This window comes from Oncorhynchus mykiss, chromosome 4 (genome assembly GCF_057628025.1).
Source record: "Oncorhynchus mykiss isolate SJ-2025 chromosome 4, ASM5762802v1, whole genome shotgun sequence".
In the NCBI taxonomy this organism is placed as follows: domain Eukaryota; kingdom Metazoa; phylum Chordata; class Actinopteri; order Salmoniformes; family Salmonidae; genus Oncorhynchus; species Oncorhynchus mykiss.
In genome coordinates this window covers 88,032,673-88,054,244 of record NC_143025.1, presented here as the reverse complement: position 1 = coordinate 88,054,244, position 21,572 = coordinate 88,032,673, and the positions used below count along the sequence as shown (strand labels likewise).

Sequence of the window (21,572 nt, the reverse complement as noted above, 5' to 3'; positions counted from 1 at the left end):
ACTGTCGTCCTCCTCCACATCCCTAACCCTAGCATCATATCCACTGTCGTCCTCCTCCACATCCCTAACCCTAGCATCATATTCACTGTCCTCCTCCACATCCCTAGCATCATATCCACTGTCCTCCTCCACATCCCTAACCCTAGCATCATATCCACTGTCCTCCTCCACATCCCTAGCATCATATCCACTGTCCTCCTCCACATCCCTAACCCTAACATCATGTCCACTGTCCTCCTCCACATCCCTAACCCTAGCATCATGTCCACCGTCGTCCTCCACATCCCTAACCCTAGCATCATGTCCACTGTTCTCCTCCACATCCCTAACCCTAACATCATGTCCACCGCCGTCCTCCACATCCCTAACCCTAGCATCATGTCCACTGTCCTCCTCCACATCCCTAACCCTAGCATCATGTCCACTGTCCTCCTCCACATCCCTAACCCTAGCATAATGTCCACTGTCCTCTTCCACATCCCTAACCCTAGCATCATGTCCACTGTTCTCCTACACATCCCTAACCCTAGCATCATATCCACTGTTCTCCTCCACATCCCTAGCATCATATCCACTGTCCTCCTCCACATCCCTAACATCATATCCACTGTCCTCCACATCCCTAACCCTAGCATCATGTCCACTGTCCTCTTCCACATCCCTAACCCTAGCATCATGTCCACTGTCCTCCTCCACATCCCTAACATCATGTCCACTGTCCTCCTCCACATCCCTAACCCTAGCATCATATCCACTGTTCTCCTCCACATCCCTAGCATCATATCCACTGTCCTCCTCCACATCCCTAACCCTAGCATCATGTTCAATGTCCTCCTCCACATCCCTAACCCTAGCATCATATCCACTGTTCTCCTCCACATCCCTAACATCATATCCACTGTCCTCCACTCCTCTATTCCCTTTAGTTTGTTCTGGACCAGAGGTGAGCCATTTCCCCTTCCTCACAGAACACACACACACACACACACACACACACACACACACACACACACACACACTTTCCCAAAAGCATCATGCAAAGATCCTCTTGGAACAATAGGATCCTGTGGTTCTAGTGATTAACTTAGCCGTATCTTTCTTTTGGGAAACCGGGACCTGGTCTGTGTGAGAGAGTGACTTTTAGCCCCCGCTGTTCACTTCCTGCCCAGCCTTTCCTCGGAATCAGTGAGAGATTTAGTCCTAACCATCTGGTAAATGCTATACTACTAGAAAAGTCAAGAGACTGAATCAGAGCAGAGATGTAGATGTGTCCAGAGGGAGAGAGAGAGAGTGAGAGCTTATCGTAACTGACTACAATGAACTAACAACTTAGAATTTATTCCCCATATTGACCGTCTCTCTGAGATCACATTCTCTGGAACTACACAGCTGTCTAGAGACAGTTGCTTCCCCTTGGTGTGTGTTACAGAATAACATACTGTAGCGTAGAGGCATGCGAGTTCAACCTCTCTACACTAAAGGTCGACCGATTAATCAATATGGCCGATTAATTAGGTCCGATTTCAAGTTTTCATAACAATCGTAAATCGGTATTTTTTGGGCGTCGATTTGCCGATTTTTATTTTATTTTAAGCTTTATTTAACGAGGCAAGTCAGATAAGAACACATTCTTATTTTCAATGACGGCCTAGGAACGGAACGGTGGGTTAACTTGCCTCGTTCAGGGGCAGAACAACAGATTTTCACCTTGTCAGCTCGGGGGATCCAATCTTGCAACCTTACAGTTAACTAGACATGCCTCTCTCTCGTTGCACTCCACAAGGAGACTGCCTGTTACGCGAATGCAGTAAGCCAAGGTAAGTTGCTAGCTAGCATTAAACTTATCTTACAAAAAACAATCAATCATAATCACTAGTTAACTACACATGGTTGATGATATTACTAGATATTATCTAGCGTGTCCTGCGTTGCGTATAATCTGACTGAGCATACAAGTATCTAAGTATCTGAATGAGCGGTGGTAGGCAGAAGCAGGCGCGTAAACCTTCATTCAAACAGCACTTTCGTGCGGTTTGACAGCAGCTCTTCGTTGTGCATCAAGCATTGCGCGGTTTATGACTTCAAGCCTATCAACTCCCGAGATGAGGTTGGTGTAACCGAAGTGAAATGGCTAGCTCGTTAGCGCGCGCTAATTGTCGTTGTGTTGCTGGTTCGAGCCCAGGGAGGAGCGAGGAGAGGGACGGAAGCTATACTGTTACACTGGCAATACTAAAGTGCCTATAAGAACATCCAATAGTCAAAGGTTAATGAAATACAAATGGTATAGAGGGAAATACTCCTATAATTTCAATAATAACTACAATCTAAAACTTCTTACCTGGGAATATTTTAAGCCTTATGTTAAAAGGAACCACCAGCTTTCATATGTTCTCATGTTCTGAGCAAGGAACTGAAACGTTAGCTTTCTTACATGGCACATATTGCACTTTTACTTTCTTCTCCAACACTTTGTTTTTGCATTATTTAAACCAAATTGAACATGTTTCATTATTTACTTGAGGTTAAATTGATTTTATTGATGTATTATATTAAGTTAAAATAAGTGTTCAATCAGTATTGTTGTAATGGTCATTATCAGAAATAAATAAATAAATAAATAAAAACAAACCGATTAATCGGTATCGGCTTTTTTTGGTCCTCCAATAATCGTTATCGTTGTTGAAAAATCATAAAATCGGTCGACCTCTACTCTATACAGCCGTTTTCACATCCTGTGTCTTCAATGTTCCGGTGAAGCCTGTTTGGCAAGTTTCTTTGAAGCCTGTTTGACACAACAAGTCTTAATATGCCCGACGAATAGGTCTACATTTTTGCTCACTATTCATCTCTATTCTCCTGCCGTGACTTTGTTTTTTCCTGTGGCTGGAATAAGCCTGTCAAGAGTAATGGAATTTGATATTCATGAAACCCTCCACCAGACTAATCCTCCGGCTCCTGTATGTGATGTGTCCTGTGGGAATAAGGTGTTATGATGGGGGGGGTACATGGTGAGATGGCTAGAGGGGAGGAAGTGAAGGCTTGGGACGTTTCTAAACATCAAATCCTTGCTACCTTCGTACTGGTTTCCTCAGTTCCTCCCAAAGCTCATTGGAGGAGGAATGATCTAAGGTACCTCCCACTGACCTCCTCTTCCAATGAGCTTTGAGAGGAATTAAATAGGAAACAAGGACAGAGGAAAATAATTCAGACAAAGTCACAGACTAAAATGGTAAATGAGACCAATCCAGCCCTAGACCAGAGGATGAGAGATATCAAATAAACATGGGCCAGTAAAGCTGATAACAATAATAAACAACAACAACACCAATAATAATAATAATAATAATGTTTCTGCCAGGTATGCCATCTCTGTGATCTGTTTATCTGGTGGGAATATATGGGCCGTGACATTGGCAGAGGCACACACAGTTAGGAGAATGGGGTCCCAGACATTTGACCAGCAGCATTTTAAATTTACCGGACATTTACCGGGCCCATATGCATTGGGTTCCTAACCTGATTAGGACGTCCAGCCACGATGTTCAGAATGACAGAAATCACATTATGGTAATGAATCTTAACAGAACATGCAAGTCGAGGATGGAATGATGTGAGATCCCCTTCTTACTGAATTCCAATGTGTCATTTGAAGACGTTAGAACGACTGTCCAACACTTACTTTTCATCAGCCAACAAGACGAGTAACCAACAGCAACATCGCCAGCCAACAAGACGAGTAACCAACAGCAACATCGCCAGCCAACAAGACGAGTAACCAACAGCAACATCGTCAGCCAACAAGACGAGTAACCAACAGCAACATCGCCAGCCAACAAGACGAGTAACCAACAGCAACATCGCCAGCCAACAAGACGAGTAACCAACAGCAACATCACCAGCCAACAAGACAAGTAAACAACATCACTAGCCAACAAGACAAGTAAACAACATCACTAGCCAACAAGACAAGTAAACAACATCAACATCACTAGCCAACAAGACAAGTAAACAACATCAACATCACTAGCCAACAAGACAAGTAAACAACATTAACATCACTAGCCAACAAGACAAGTAAACAACATTAACATCACTAGCCAACAAGACAAGTAAACAACATTGACATCACTAGCCAACAAGACAAGTAAACAACATCAACATCACTAGCCAACAAGACAAGTAAACAACATTAACATCACTAGCCAACAAGACAAGTAACCAACATTAACATCACTAGCCAACAAGACGAGTAAACAACATTAACATCACTAGCCAACAAGACAAGTAAACAACATTGACATCACTAGCCAACAAGACAAGTAACAACATTAACATCACTAGCCAACAAGACAAGTAAACAACATTGACATCACTAGCCAACAAGACAAGTAACAACATTAACATCACTAGCCAACAAGACGAGTAAACAACATTAACATCACTAGCCAACAAGACAAGTAAACAACATCAACATCACTAGCCAACAAGACAAGTAAACAACATTAACATCACTAGCCAACAAGACAAGTAACAACATCACTAGCCAACAAGACAAGTAACAACATTAACATCACTAGCCAACAAGACAAGTAACAACATCACTAGCCAACAAGACAAGTAACAACATCACTAGCCAACAAGACAAGTAAACAACATCAACATCACTAGCCAACAAGACAAGTAACAACATCACTAGCCAACAAGACAAGTAACAACATCACTAGCCAACAAGACAAGTAAAACAACATTAACATCACTAGCCAACAAGACAAGTAACAACATCACTAGCCAACAAGACAAGTAAACAACATCAACATCACTAGCCAACAAGACAAGTAACAACATCACTAGCCAACAAGACAAGTAACCAACATTAACATCACTAGCCAACAAGACAAGTAAACAACATTAACATCACTAGCCAACAAGACAAGTAAACAACATTAACATCACTAGCCAACAAGACAAGTAACAACATCACAAGCCAACAAGACAAGTAACCAACATTAACATCACTAGCCAACAAGACAAGTAACCAACATTAACATCACTAGCCAACAAGACAAGTAACCAACATTAACATCACTAGCCAACAAGACGAGTAAACAACATTAACATCACTAGCCTATGTCAATCTACTGTCCCCCACCGATGACTCTGTTGCTACAACACCTTGCTTGTTTCATCACGTTGTTAAGAATTTATCATGACGGTCTTCATCCATAACCGTCTGGAACATGATTATAATTGTGCCAGCCCTAACTAACTAACACACACACACACACACACACACACACACACACACACACACACACACACACAGAGGGGTAGGAGGGGAACTATTTTCAGATGTCACATTAAAAAGGGAAATCAATTAGAGCTCTGAAAAAAAACATCCCTGGGGCCACTGCATCACACCACACCCCTCTACACACAGACATCTGCCTGCTTCGGTAAGGACATCTAGCAAGGCTCTCAAGCAATCTGTGTGGAGTGTGTTTTTGTGCAGGGTGAGGAGCAACGCAGCAACGACCTTCTGGAGCAACGAAGACGAGATAAAGGAAAAACTGAGGGAGGGGTACAAAGACTCCACGCATTAATGGGTATGCTGCGTCTGTGTGTCTTTGCTGCGCCAGCGTGTGTGTCTGTGCTGCGCCAGAGTGTCTGTGTGTCTGTGCTGCGCCAGAGTGTCTGTGCTGCGCCAGCGTGTCTGTGCTGCGCCAGAGTGTCTGTGTTGCGCCAGAGTGTCTGGGCTGCGCCAGCGTGTCTGTGTGCCTGTGCTGCGCCAGAGTGTCTGTGCTGCGCCAGCGTGTCTGTGTGTCTGTGCTGCGCCAGAGTGTCTGTGCTGCGCCAGCGTGTCTGTGCTGCGCCAGCGTGTCTGTGCTGCGCCAGAGTGTCTGTGTTGCGCCAGAGTGTCTGTGCTGCGCCAGCGTGTCTGTGCTGCGCCAGCGTGTCTGTGTGTCTGTGCTGCGCCGGTGTGTCTGTGTGTCTGTGTTGCGCCAGAGTGTCTGTGTGTCTGTGCTGCGCCGGTGTGTCTGTGTGTCTGTGTTGCGCCAGAGTGTCTGTGTGTCTGTGCTGCGCCGGTGTGTCTGTGTGTCTGTGTTGCGCCAGAGTGTCTGTGTGTCTGTGTTGCGCCAGAGTGTCTGTGTGTCTGTGCTGCGCCGGCGTGTCTGTGCTGCGCCGGCGTGTCTGTGCTGCGCCGGCGTGTCTGTGCTGCGCCGGCGTGTCTGTGCTGCGCCAGAGTGTCTGTGCTGCGCCAGAGTGTCTGTGCTGCGCCAGAGTGTCTGTGCTGCGCCAGAGTGTCTGTGTTGCGCCAGAGTGTCTGTGTTGCGCCAGAGTGTCTGTGTGTCTGTGCTGCGCCGGCGTGTCTGTGTGTCTGCGCTGCGCCGGTGTGTCTGTGCTGCGTCGGTGTGGGTATTTCTTTGGGTGGCGCTGTCTCTTACCTGATGCGTGTCCGTGGGGGAGCAGGGAGAGGAGGAGGAAGAGGATTGCAGATGTAGCCAGCCTGTGGACTAGAGAGGAAGAGGAGGCCAGGGCTCTCGTCTCACACAATACCATTCCATCACTCATCTTTTCCCCTGGAAACTCTACAGTCCTCTAAGCCTTAACCTGCAGGGCAGCGTGGGGGGGGGGGGGGGGGGACAAATAGTACAGTATCAACATACAGCAACGATTACATAACAGCGAGAGAACGTGAGAGAAACAGAGGCAGAGAGAGAACTCTCCGCAACACATTTCAGTTGGATTACTAATCCAGAGGATGGCAGATTGACCGTGTGTGTGTGTAGCGCGCTGATCTCCTCAGGAGGAGAGAGAGAGATGCCAAGAGGTGACCATAGAGACGAGTCCCCTCAGCCAGCTGGTCCCGAGGCTCAATTCACTAACTTCTACCACCCAACCAAGACTGTGTCTAGATTTGACAGTTCATGCAGCTTTATTAGTCTGAACATAGGGCGCTCTGAACATAGGGCGCTCTGAACATAGGGCGCTCTGAACATAGGGCGCTCTGAACATAGGGCGCTCTGAACGGGTCATGCATCTACACTTAAAAATGTATTTTATTTATCTAAGTCAGTTAAGAACAAATTCTTATTTACAATGACGGCCTACCCCGGCCAAACCCGGACGACGCTGGGACAATTGTGCGCCGCCCTATTGGACTCCCAAATAATGAAACATGTTCAATTTGGTTTAAATAATGCAAAAACAAAGTGTTGGAGAAGAACGTAAAAGTGCAATATGTGCCATTTAAGAAAGCTAACGTTTCAGTTCCTTGCTCAGAACATGAGAACATATGAAAGCTGGTGGTTCCTTTTAACATGAGTCTTCAATATTCCCAGGTAAGCAGTATTAGGTTGTAGTTATTATAGGAATTATAGGACTATTTCTCTCTATACCATTTGTCATAAACAGCGCAATGCTTGAAGCACAGCGAAGAGCTGCTGGCAAAACGCACGAAAGTGCTGATTAAATGAGGCTTACGAACCTGCTGGTGCCTACCACCGCTCAGTCAGACTGCTCTATCAAATCATAGACTTAGTTATAACATAATAACACACAGAAATACGAGCCTTAGGTCATTAATATGGTAGAATCCGGAAACTATCATTTAGAAAACAAAACGTTTATTCTTTCAGTGAAATACAGAACCGTTACGTATTTTATCTAACGGGTGGCATCCATGAGTCTAAATATTCCTGTTACATTGTACAACCTTCAATGTTATGTCCTAATTACGTAAAATTCTGGAAAATTAGTTTGCAACGAGCCAGGCGGCCCAAACTGCTGAATATACCCTGACTCTGCGTGCAATGAACGCAAGAGAAATGACACAATTTCCCTAGTTTAATATTGCCTTCTAACCTGGATTTCTTCTGGCTAAATATGCAGGTTTATAAATATATAATTCTGTGTATTGATTTTAAGAAAGGCATTGGTGTTTATGGTTAGGTACAGTCGTCCAACGATTGTGCTTTTTTCGCAAATGCGCTTTTGTTAAATCATCTCCCAGCGTTGCATCGATTATATGCAACACAGGACACGCTAGATAAACTTGTAATATCATCAACCATGTGTAGTTATAACTAGTGATTATGATTGATTGATTGTTTTTTATAAGATATGTTTAATGCTAGCTAGCAACTTACCTTGGCTTCTTACTGCATTCGCGTAACAGGCAGGCTCCTCGTGAGGCAAGTGGTTAGAGCGTTAGACTAGTTAACTGTAAGGTTGCAAGATTGACTCCCCGAGCGGATAAGGTGAAAATCTGTTGTTCTGCCCCTGAACAAGGCAGTTAACCCACTGTTCCCCGGTAGGCCGTCATTGAAAATAAGAACGTGTTCTTAACGGACTTGCCGAGTTAAATAAAGGTTGTAGTTGTTTTTTTAATTAAAAATACAGATTTCCGATTGTTGTGAAAACTTGAAAATCGGCCCCAATTAAATCGGCCATTCCGATTAATCGGCCGACCTCTAGTCTAGACCCTTCTTTTCAATGCATTCTTCGTATTCTGATAGCAGAAGCCACATGTGAGTGTGAAGTCCTGAGGCTTTGGTCCTGTCTACACAACTCAGAAAAATCTGGTCAAATTATCACTAAGCAAAAAAAAAAAAAAAAAAATCTGAAATATATCACCTATTAGAATGAAACCATGACAACTAAGAATACATGCTATTTGGCTCTAAAACAGAGTGTACAAGGAGCTAGACTATCTGACCACTATGACTGATAGAAAACTACTATGTACAGGCTCCCTGAGCACAGTCTGGCCATAGAGACTGGTCCTTACAGGCAAACCTGGCAGCCCAGAGATGGCAGCCCAGAGATGGCAGCCTGTGGTCATTATGCCCCCAGGAAGAGATCTATTTGACAGAAAATGCTCCTAAAAATTTAAAAAATAAAACATTAAAGAATTATAAAGCCTAAATGATGAAAATAAACTTAGATACATAGTTGGTGAAAGTGTTGATTATTCATATTAGCATATTCTGTGTTGTAATTATTGTTAATACGAGTACCTTCATCACTGTTATCGCTTCATTACAAACAGTCTGGTATATTCCTGTCTTTGGCCATCGTTCTTATATATGTTTACTTTGAAAGGAAAACACTTCCATTGTCAATGTCAATAAAGTAAACTGAATTGAGAGAGTCAGAGAGAGCGAGAGAGTCCTGTTTACACTCTGACAGTATCAGAGACAGACAGAGGGTTCAGACAGAGGCCTACGTATCGTTACATTAGCTCTCCCATTACAGAACACATCAGTTTCCATCACCATTCGCTTGAAAACTTCCTCTGATCTCTGCTGTGGTCTGCTCACACTGCTGCTGTCACACTAAAAACAGACTGAACTGTGGAGGACTACACTGGGAAATATAATATGCCAGCTATATTAATATGCTAGCTAATCTACTGGGATGGACGAGAAATATGTCAAGAATAAAAGAAAGGGGGGAAAGAGAGAGAGACTCGACAGTAAAACAAGAACACAGACATTGGAGCTGAGGGTACGGGGGGGACGAGGAAAGAGAGAGAGACAGCGAGAGAGCGACAGCGGGACAGAGAGAGAGACACAGAGAGAGAGACACAGCGGGACAGAGAGAGAGACAGAGAGAGACAGAGAGAGACAGCGAGAGAGAAAGAGAGAGACACAGCGGGACAGAGAGAGAGGGAGCAGTAGTGACTTCCAGTTTTCAGAGCAGAAGCGGAAATCCCGCCCCCCCAATCCACCAGCCCCCCAGTCCAGAACCCAGAGGCGTTGGGTTCCAAGAAACAGCTGGGGACGAAGAGAAGAAAGGAGCAAAGTCAGCAAAGAGAGATGTTTTACAGTTAAACCTCTTTAAACCAGCAGGGCCTGAGTGAGCTCTCCCAGAGAAACAACCCGTAACACTAGCGCTCTAGGGGTGAAAACAAAAACGGACAAATCAAATCCACATCCAGGAATCAAGATCATTAAAACACAAATGAGATCCAGGTGCAGAAGCTTGATTGCTAGACTAGGGAGCGATAGCCTAGCGCTAGGCTGCTTTAGTCATTAGTCAGCAGGCAGTGGCGGAAGCCTGGCAGGCAGCGTACCTCAGGAGAGAGAGGGCAGCGGGTCCATTAGCTCAGAGACAGCCAGTAGTCACAGCCAGCCTGCTGATCTGGTAGCTATTGATAGCCATAAGCTAATAGCATGGTTACTGAACATAACAGTAGCAAGCTATCCCGACAGGCCAGGCAGCATGCCTTAGGAGAGTAGCGGGCAGCCTGCTGAGCGCCTTGTAGTTGCTAGCTAATATCATGGAGCTGCTAGATAATAGCATGGCGCTGCTAGCTAGCTAACAGCATGGCGCTGCTAGCTAGCTAACAGCATGGAGCTGCTAGCTAGCTAGCAGCATGGAGCTGCTAGCATGGAGCTAACAGCATGGAGGAGCTAACAGCATGGAGCTGCTAGCATGGAGCTAACAGCATGGAGCCGCTGAGCTGAATAGAACAGAGGAGGGAAATGTGATTGGCTCCTGTTTTTGCTTGCATTAGAATGGAGGCCTGGTAGGTAACGACACAAGACTGGCACAGACCTAGTGGCAAGACACACACACACGCCTGATGGCGACGCTCAGAAAAATGGCTGGTGGAAGGTGGCAGAGAGTGACGCATGGGCCTTTGGCAAGGACTACGTTGGCACAGTGGCACTGCATCATGCCAAGAGGCCAGTCTGAACAGAACAGCAACCCGCCTGGCTAGAAGTACGGCCAACAGATAGAAAAACAGTCAAATGTTGGGTGTTATCGTTATCAGTGCATTGGTTGCACTTGTAATGCACTCCAGGATATAATGAAAAGCTTTGTTGACGCAGATGGGACTCTGTATGGACAAGATGGCTCCGCCTCTCTAATCGACAACAAACAAACACAAAAGCTACATCAACTGTTATATTGTGTTAGTTCAAAGGAGCTCTTCAGATGTAGCCTAGCTGGTTGTACGACTGTTTGACAGTGTGTTTGCAAAGCAGTGATGCTGCTATAGCAGAGACTGTGATCTGTGAAGGGAAGCCCAAAGCAGCGATGCTGCTATAGCAGAGACTGTGATCTGTGAAGGGAAGCCCAAAGCAGTGATGCTGCTATAGCAGAGACTGTGATCTGTGAAGGGAAGCCCAAAGCAGTGATGCTGCTATAGCAGAGACTGTGATCTGTGAAGGGAAGCCCAAAGCAGCGATGCTGCTATAGCAGAGACTGTGATCTGTGAAGGGAAGCCCAAAGCAGTGATGCTGCTATAGCAGAGACTGTGATCTGTGAAGGGAAGCCCAAAGCAGCGATGCTGCTATAGCAGAGACTGATCTGTGAAGGGAAGCCCAAAGCAGTGATGCTGCTATAGCAGAGACTGTGATCTGTGAAGGGAAGCCCAAAGCAGCGATGCTGCTATAGCAGAGACTGTGATCTGTGAAGGGAAGCCCAAAGCAGTGATGCTGCTATAGCAGAGACTGTGATCTGTGAAGGGAAGCCCAAAGCAGTGATGCTGCTATAGCAGAGACTGTGATCTGTGAAGGGAAGCCCAAAGCAGCGATGCTGCTATAGCAGAGACTGTGATCTGTGAAGGGAAGCCCAAAGCAGTGATGCTGCTATAGCAGAGACTGTGATCTGTGAAGGGAAGCTCAAAGCAGTGATGCTGCTATAGCAGAGACTGTGATCTGTGAAGGGAAGCCCAAAGCAGCGATGCTGCTATAGCAGAGACTGTGATCTGTGAAGGGAAGCCCAAAGCAGTGATGCTGCTATAGCAGAGACTGTGATCTGTGAAGGGAAGCCCAAAGCAGCGATGCTGCTATAGCAGAGACTGTGATCTGTGAAGGGAAGCCCAAAGCAGTGATGCTGCTATAGCAGAGACTGTGATCTGTGAAGGGAAGCCCAAAGCAGTGATGCTGCTATAGCAGAGACTGTGATCTGTGAAGGGAAGCCCAAAGCAGCGATGCTGCTATAGCAGAGACTGATCTGTGAAGGGAAGCCCAAAGCAGTGATGCTGCTATAGCAGAGACTGTGATCTGTGAAGGGAAACTCAAAGCAGTGATGCTGCGATGCTGCTATAGCAGAGACTGTGATCTGTGAAGGGAAGCCCAAAGCAGCGATGCTGCTATAGCAGAGACTGTGATCTGTGAAGGGAAGCCCAAAGCAGCGATGCTGCTTTAGCAGAGACTGTGATCTGTGAAGGGAAGCCCAAAGCAGCGATGCTGCTATAGCAGAGACTGTGATCTGTGAAGGGAAACTCAAAGCAGTGATGCTGCGATGCTGCTATAGCAGAGACTGTGATCTGTGAAGGGAAGCCCAAAGCAGCGATGCTGCTATAGCAGAGACTGTGATCTGTGAAGGGAAGCCCAAAGCAGCGATGCTGCTATAGCAGAGACTGTGATCTGTGAAGGGAAGCCCAAAGCAGCGATGCTGCTATAGCAGAGACTGTGATCTGTGAAGGGAAGCCCAAAGCAGCGATGCTGCTATAGCAGAGACTGTGATCTGTGAAGGGAAGCCCAAAGCAGCGATGCTGCTATAGCAGAGACTGTGATCTGTGAAGGGAAGCCCAAAGCAGCGATGCTGCTATAGCAGAGACTGTGATCTGTGAAGGGAAGCCCAAAGCAGTGATGCTGCTATAGCAGAGACTGATCTGTGAAGGGAAGCCCAAAGCAGCGATGCTGCTATAGCAGAGACTGTGATCTGTGAAGGGAAGCCCAAAGCAGCGATGCTGCTATAGCAGAGACTGTGATCTGTGAAGGGAAGCCCAAAGCAGTGATGCTGCTATAGCAGAGACTGTGATCTGTGAAGGGAAGCCCAAAGCAGCGATGCTGCTATAGCAGAGACTGTGATCTGTGAAGGGAAGCCCAAAGCAGCGATGCTGCTATAGCAGAGACTGTGATCTGTGAAGGGAAGCCCAAAGCAGTGATGCTGCTATAGCAGAGACTGTGATCTGTGAAGGGAAGCCCAAAGCAGTGATGCTGCTATAGCAGAGACTGTGATCTGTGAAGGGAAGCTCAAAGCAGAATGAGTTTGATTACTTTCTCAAGTCTAAGGATGCGGAAAAGTAAATCCAAACCTATTAAATCCAAGGTTGTGAAATCCTTCCAACACAAAGCAGCCCGATTAGCCTGTAGCCTAACTACATTAAGATTGCCAGGAGAACCTCTTGTACTTCTTTCTCTTGTGTTGTGCAAAATCAATTGTTCTCCTTTATATTCCTAAAATCATCTGACCTCATGTGTCTCCTCCATAGTCTTCTTGTCCTCTGCAGAGGCACGTAACCAAAGGTTACCAGGAGGCATGGACGCGCGCTGCGTGATCGATTCACTCTAGGATGATGGTGTCGCCACACCTGCTACTTTAGATTGGATTACACTGATTGGTGTTAATGATAATAACTGTGTAATAAGAGTTTTTTTTGTAATAAACACATTAAAAGTTGCAATAACCTTAATATTACTCTGCTTCTATTGGCCCAACCTTTCCGTTGAGCTCTCAGCTGGCCCGTCATCAAAGCATTCTAAGAATAGTTCTGGTCTCTGTCATCCAGTTTCTCTTTACACACAATGACAATAGAAATGAATGTTTCCTGGTTTGATACGGCCAGGAATAGACCCATCTTCACAGTTTGAACAAACCAGTCCGTCAACAGAAACAAACTTCCTTATAAAAAACAAAACACTCTGGCCCACACAATACAGCCACTGCTGAAAACAGATATCTGACTGGGAATTAATTGGTAGAAAAACAACAAAACCGATAGCATCAAAACAAATGATCAAAATAAATCAATTTAGGCTGAATTGGCGCCCGCGACAGATGTTACTCTGGATGTCGTGTAGTAAGCTAGTTAATTAACTTACAACCCATGTAGTCTTGTGACAGACGAAACAGAGTATCTATGTTAACCAATGTTACATGTGCAGCTGGCTAGCCCAACACGAGCAGGCTAGCCCAACACGAGCAGGCTAGCCCACATGAGCAGGCTAGCACAACACGAGCAGGCTAGCCCAACACGAGCAGGCTAGCCCAACACGAGCAGGCTAGCACAACACGAGCAGGCTAGCACAACACGAGCAGGCTAGCACAACATGAGCAGGCTAGCACAACACGAGCAGGCTAGCCCAACACGAGCAGGCTAGCCCAACACGAGCAGGCTAGCACAACACGAGCAGGCTAGCACAACACGAGCAGGCTAGCACAACACGAGCAGGCTAGCCCAACACTAGCTAGCACCCATCTTCTAATTCTAAATTAAATTTCACCAACCGTGCCATTTGTGGCGGTAACATGCCATCCTCTCTGGCACAATTCCACATCCTGTCTCATCTCGTATGTCTCACAGCCTCTGTGGTGTGAGAAGGGATCTGCTGGATCCAGACTATTAAAATCTGATCTTGGGCCTGTCCCAAATGGCACCCTATTCCCTGTATAGTCTAATGCACTAATTTTGACCATGGCCCATAGGGTTCCGGTCAAAAGTAGTGCACTATATATGAAAAGTAGTGCACTATATATGAAAAGTAGTGCACTTTATAGGGAGCCATTTGGACTCAGCCTTCTGTCTGGTTAAGAGGGAATAACTCCCAGAACTACTCTACTGTAATCAGATTGCTGCTGTAAATCAGATTACAAACTCAGCAAAACCTGGGTGGAAAATTGTGTCTAAATCTTGAAAAGTGGACAATTCTTACTGTGCTGTTCTACTCTTATTTCATTTAGTCCTCCGTGTTGGAGCGTGAAGCCTAAGATTTTCACTGTACCCTGCAATCACACCTGCAACCCTGTACATGTGACCATTAAACACTGTGAATCTGACCAACTCTGCCCTCAGAAGTAGGCCTTGTGTTGTCGGTCAACAAGAAGAGTGAAAACAGTCTAGTCCTCCTGGTCATGAGGTCTCTAACTATCATGTTCTTCTTGACTAGTCATGTCAGCCTAATGTACACTACTGTTCAAACGTCTGGGAACACAGAGAGCAGGGGAGAGAAGGCATGTGTCTGGGAACACAGAGAGCAGGGGAGAGAAGGCATGTGTCTAGGAAACACAGAGAGCAGGGGAGAGAAGGCATGTGTCTAGGAAACAGAGCACTCAGTGTGCCAGAGAACTGCAGTGAAGAGATTGCCATCTGATAGGCCTGACTAATGCCTTGAATTCAGCCCTCTGCTCTGATGGAGCTGATGGAGCCAGGCTGTGGCTGAGGGAAAAGGGAGAGAGAGCCCAGAGAAAGAGTGATGGATGGAGAGATAGCTCACGACTCTGATCCGATTTTTTGTTAAGAGCCCCAATGCTTGGTCTGAACATCAACACACATTTCTAGCGGTACGGCTTTGAAAGCATAAGGACCTTATCTTTCATATCAGCAAGATTTAAAACTAAATAAATAAATAACATCACATTGATAAACACTGTTATATGGGGTTAGTGTTCCCACATGGCCATATCTCCATGTTTACAGCACTGGTAGACGGAAGACAGCTAATTAACACGTGGTCTCTCTATCTAGCATGCTCCGAAAACCTGTGTGGAATGGAGGAAAACCAAAGGCTTCTGTCAGCTGCAACTGTGATAAAGCTGGTTAAATCTGTGTACAGTAAGTGTGTATTTTGCAAGTGAGAAATTATTTTGATTTAAAATTGGCTTTATGTTTCCAGAACCATACTGCAAATTGAGAATCCATTCACGTTTACATGGAGTATTTGACGGTTTTGGCTGGCCAGGTCTACCTCTGAAAATAACATATACACTACATGACCAAAAGTGTGTGGACACCCACTCGTCGAACATCTCATTGGGCCCCCCCTCCCCCCTTTGATGCTACAACAACCTCCAGTCTTCTGGGAAGGCTTTCCACTAGATGTTGGAACATTGCTGCTATAACAGCCTCCAATCTTCTGGGAAGGCTTTCCACTAGATGTTGGAACATTGCTGCTATAACAGCCTCCAATCTTCTGGGAAGGCTTTCCACTAGATGTTGGAACATTGCTGCTATAACAGCCTCCACTCTTCTGGGAAGGCTTTTCACTAGATGTTGGAACATTGCTGCTATAACAGCCTCCACTCTTCTGGGAAGGCTTTCCACTAGATGTTGGAACATTGCTGCTATAACAGACTCCACTCTTCTGGGAAGGCTTTCCACTAGATGTTGGAACATTGCAACGGGGACTTGCTTCCATTCAGCCACAAGAGCATTAGTGACGTCGGACACTGATGATGGGCAATTAGGCCTGGCTCGCAGTCGGCATTCCAATTCATCCCAAAGGTGTTCGATGGGGTTGAGGTCAGGGCTCAGTGCAGGCCAGTCAAGTTCTCACACACCGATCTTGACAAACCATTTCTGTATGGACCTCGCTTTGTGCAAAGGGTCATTGTCTTGCTGAAACAGCAAAAAGGGCCTTCCCCAAACTGTTGCCACAAAGTTGGAAGCACAGAATCGTCTAGAATGTAATTGTAGGCTGTAGCGTTAAGGATTTCCCTTCCCTGAAACAAAGAGGCCTAGCACAAACAATGAAAAACAGCCCCAGACCATTATTCCTCCTCCACCAAACTTTATAGTTGGCACTATGCATTCGGGCATGGTGATCTTAGGCTTGTGTGCAGCTGCTCAGCCATGGAAACCCATTTCAGGAAGCTCCCGACAAACATTTATTGTGCTGATGACGTTACTTCCAGAGGCAGTTTGGAACTCAGAAGTGAGTGTTACAACTGAGGACAGATTTTGTACGCGCTACACGCTTCCGCACTCGGCGGTCCCCATTCTGTGACCTTAAAAAGTTTCTACTTCACAATAAAAGCACTTACAGTTGACCGGGGCGGCTCTAGCAGGGCAGAAATTTGACTAACTGACTCGTAGGCATGCTTTGAAAGTCACGGAGCTCTTCAGTAAGGCCATTCTACTACCCGTGTTTGTCTATGGAGATTGCATGGCTATGCTGGATTTATACACCGGTCATCAATGGGTGTGGCTGAAATAGCTGAATCCACTAATTTGAAGGGGTGTCCACAAAGTGTGTGTGTGTATATATATATATATATATATATATATATTGTAAAAGTATGTTATTCTCTAACCTCAGTAATGTCCTGGGTAGTAGTACGTTATTCTCTATCCACTAATTTAAAGGGGTGTCCACATACTGGTGTATATATAGTGTATGAGGCCGCTGGACCTTAAAGGAGTAACACTCCTTAAAAGCATTAAATACACCAAGAATCTCACTGCCGATAGGAACTTATCACAGTGGGTGAGACAGGTACGCCCGATGGCGACACTCACAGAAATAGACCATAGAGTAAGTATACACATAGGCCTATTCCTGGGAGAAACACACACACACAAACTTGGCGGCCCTTGATAATCAGGTCCGGTACCCTCCTGTCATCACCTTTCCTTTCTGATCCCCAGTGGAGAGGCAACAGAGTCACCTGCATGCAGGCTGGTGGGAGGTGGCAGAGAGTGACGCATGAGCCTTTGGCAAGGACTACGTTGGCACATTGGCACTGCATCATGCCAAGAGGCCAGTCTGAACAGAACAGCAACCCGTCTGGCTAGAAGTACGGCCTTATCACAGTGGGCGGCGTACCTGCTGTGTGCCGATTCTACCGGTTCTACTTGTTGAATCAAAATGTTTGTCAGTGGCCAACAACTTGACTTCGAAGCCAATCAGAGAACACAAACCCCCATGTGCAGGAACAAAATAAATTAATATATAAATATATTTTTTAGAGTGGGCATTTTCTTCGTACGTTCACAGATGAGCTAGTCACACTTCATATGCAATGTAGGCTATGAGATGTTAGCTAGCTAAGTGCACAGACGCAATGGACACAACACTAACTACTTCCTGCTAGCTAGCTAACCCCTGTAGCTAGTATTGACATTCTAATAAAATCACAATGGATTAGCTAGTATCCATTAAAACAGGTGCCCATGTTAGCTAGCTAGCTAAGCACACTGCACTACGATGTGCTAGCTAGTGAATATGCTAACATAAGCTAGCTAAACACTTGGCTATGGGCTGGCAACTGGCAGTATGTGATTATGGAGAGTGAATTTTATTGCTTCTTTGTCGTCTTGCTAGGTATTTATCTAGTATTTATCTGTGGCCATCTGGCTAGTATCATCAAGGGCATTCTACAACATAGCAACATTAGAGCAGATAGCTTGGAATCTAGACCAATAACCCCCCACCCAACAAATAGAATACCTGTTAGGCAACTGTATAAACACACGTGGTCAACCCTCAGTCAGAGTTACTGGGTGTGCAGGCTTTTGATCAAGCCCTGCTCAAACACTTAGTTTATCAAGGTCCGGTTGAGCAGCTGATCTCTAAAATGTGGTTTGTTAGAGCAATCCCGGAGGATGGTTGACCCCCCCCATGAGTTCTCCCGGGGGATGGTTGACCCCCCCCCATGAGTTCTCCCGGGGGATGGTTGACCCCCCCCACCCCCCCCATGAGCTCTCCCGGAGGATGGTTGACCCCCCCATGAGTTCTCCCGGAGGATGGTTGACCCCCCCGCCCATGAGCTCTCCCGGAGGATGGTTGACCCCCCCCATGAGCTCTCCCGGAGGATGGTTGACCCCCCCATGAGCTCTCCCGTAGGATGGTTGACCCCCTCCCCCCCATGAGCTCTCCCGGAGGATGGTTGACCCCCTCCCCCCCATGAGCTCTCCCGGAGGATGGTTCACCCCCTCCCCCCCATGAGCTCTCCCGGAGGATGGTTGACCCCCCGCCCATGAGCTCTCCCGGAGGATGGTTGACCCCCCCCATGAGCTCTCCCGGAGGATGGTTGACCCCCTCCCCCCCATGAGCTCTCCCGGAGGATGGTTGACCCCCTCCCCCCCATGAGCTCTCCCGGAGGATGGCCTAAAATTGACTTTTTGGTCCACCAGCCACTCAGATTGTTTTCACCAGCCACTCAGATTGGTTTCACCAGCCACTCAGATTGGTTTCACCAGCCACTCAGATTGGTTTCACCAGCCAAAATATCTTTTTGGGCCATAATTACATCGAAGAAACTAAAAACATATGACCATGTTTTGTAATGTTTCTAAAACAAGAAAGGTATTAGTAACAAGTAAATGTGGTAATATTGCTCAATTTCTTTACCTTTTTTTGTGGCCCGAGTCTTTAAACCAAAATATCAGATGAGACAAAATGTTCAGCTGCCTCTTTAAGGGCGGGAGGTTACTGTGGTAACGGGGCCACTTGAGGTTTGTCAGGTGTGTGTGTGTGAGATGTGGGATCTGACTTGGGCGTCTCTTCGCTATCAGTTGAAGCAGCAGACTCAAACTACGTTGAAAGACAACCCAGCTTATGATTAACACGATGTAGATAACCAAGAAACACGAGGACAAAGTCTCACTTTGGAGACTTCCTAGAGTTAATTAGACAAACTTATATCCCTGTGCGCAGCGCCTCCAAAAATGAATCTATCAGCATTTCACTCAGAGCATACAGCTCTCCTACCAGGCATTGTTGCTACCTCAGGTGGTATATAGGATTCGTATTTTTTTTGTGGGATTAGCAACTATGAAACAAAACAGCTACTGCATGTGCTCATACTTGACTATTTTTATTCACAAATCTAATGCTCGCACTGCAGAGATCTACAAATTGACCACACGCCAACATGGCTGGTAAAATATAGATTCTTACCCGCAAATACCTAAATCTACCTGCATTTGGCGGGTGACGGGGGTTCATTTTATGCCCCGTTTAGAAGCGTTTACTTTGCAGTCTGAGTATCATTTACTGAAGCCACATAATTCAAAAAGAAAGGCTACATCTAATATTTCTGCCTAGAATGAATGTTCACCATTCACTAATTATTTGGATTGACATGAATTTGATTCTTTGGGATTGAACCGAATCTCAACTAATACAAACGAAGAAGTGAATTGTGATTTAGTCAGAAATTATAGTTTAAAATGAATCATGTGAATTGTTTAAAAAAAGTAAATCAACTTATTCGCCAGTGTCTTTTTGGGGGGGGGGGGGGGGGGGGCATGACAAACAGTTAACTAGAGGGTACAAAATATGTTTTGAATTGGCTACCTAATGAATCTGTTCTCTATCCTATTTTATAGGCCTGCCTGCTGCTGTAACGTCCGACTGTCACTCAATCCTTGAGCAATGGCCCCCTTGCCTCGCACTATGTAGGTTAAGCGCGCAAACACAGATGTGCTAGAGTCATTCCGATCCTGGTCGAAATGATGATTTAAAAATAAATAAAAAACTGTGCCTAAATACAATGTAAATAAAATAATGTATTAAATTAATTTCCATGACTTTCTTAAAAATTTTCAGATTTTATTATTTTCCAAAACTTTCCCAGGCCTGGAAAACACCATTTTAAAATCTCATGACTTCTCCAGGATTTTCAAGAATGTAAGAACTCTGGATAATAGAAGACGAGAATGTAAGAACTCTGGATAATAGAAGACGAGAATGTAAGAACTCTGGATAATAGAAGACAGACTCTATATACAGAAATGTAATGAAAAAGGAACCGCACTTCAGAAATCAGCTCAATGTAACTGAAGAATCCATAGCATATAACCACTTCTGGGAAAATTGTAACACACTAAACAAACATAAATAGGTATTGATTCAAAACAGGGATGTTCTCCAATCGTTTTGGCTCTATAACAAAGAACAAACAGCATAAACATATACATGATCAATTACAAATCTTACAAATCAGCTGTTAAAGACTACCAGAACCTACTGGATTTTCCATTTACGTTGAATGAACTACAGGACAAAATACCAAACCAAAAGGCCTGTGGAGTCGATGGTATACTAAATGAAATGACAAAATATACAGATCACAAATTGGCTATACTTTAATAAAATAATCCTCGGCTCTGGCATCTTCCTCAATATTTGGAACCAAGGACTGATCACACCAATCCACAAAAGTGAAGACAAATTTGACCCCAATAACTACCGTGGGATATGCATCAACAGCAACCTTAGGGAAATCCTCTGTGTTATCATTAATAGCAGACTCCTATAATTTCCTCAGTGAAAACAATGTACTGAACAAATGTCAAATTGGCTTTATACCAAATGACCATACGAGAGACCGCATATTTCACCCTGCACATCCTAATTAACAAACAATCAAACCAAAACAATGGCAAAGTCTTCTCATGCCGTGTTGACTCCAAAAACGCGTTTGACTCAATTTGGCACGAGGGTCTGCTATACAAACTGATGGAAAGTAGTGTTGGGGGAGAAACATACTATAAAAACAATATACACAAACAAGTGTGCAACTAAAATTGGCAAAAAAAATAAATTTCTTTCCACAGGGCCGTGGGTTGAGACAGGGATGCAGCTTAAGTCCCACCCTCTTCAACATGTACAGTTACAGTCTGAAGTTTACATACACCTTAGCCAAATACATTTAAACTCAGTTTTTTTACAATTACTGACATTTGATCTTAGTAAAAAAGTCCATGTCTTAGGATCACCACTTTATTTTAAGAATGTGAAATGTCAGAATAATATTATTCATTTCAGCTATTATCTCTTGCATCACATTCCCAGTGGGTCAGAAGTTTACATACACTCAATTAGTAT

The 21,572-nt window shown here is 45.1% G+C and overlaps 1 protein-coding gene across 1 annotated transcript in view; it reads right to left on the bottom strand.

Annotated features, from left to right (window-relative positions):
- LOC118964474 (sushi domain-containing protein 6) overlaps positions 1 to 21,572 on the bottom strand; it is a 62,179-nt gene that overhangs the window by 34,763 nt on the left and 5,844 nt on the right. The window contains exon 2 of the mRNA XM_036976233.2: positions 6,444 to 6,609. Coding sequence (XP_036832128.1) covers positions 6,444 to 6,570 — 127 coding nt within the window. The 5' untranslated portion in view covers positions 6,571 to 6,609. The remainder of the gene's footprint in view (positions 1 to 6,443; positions 6,610 to 21,572) is intronic.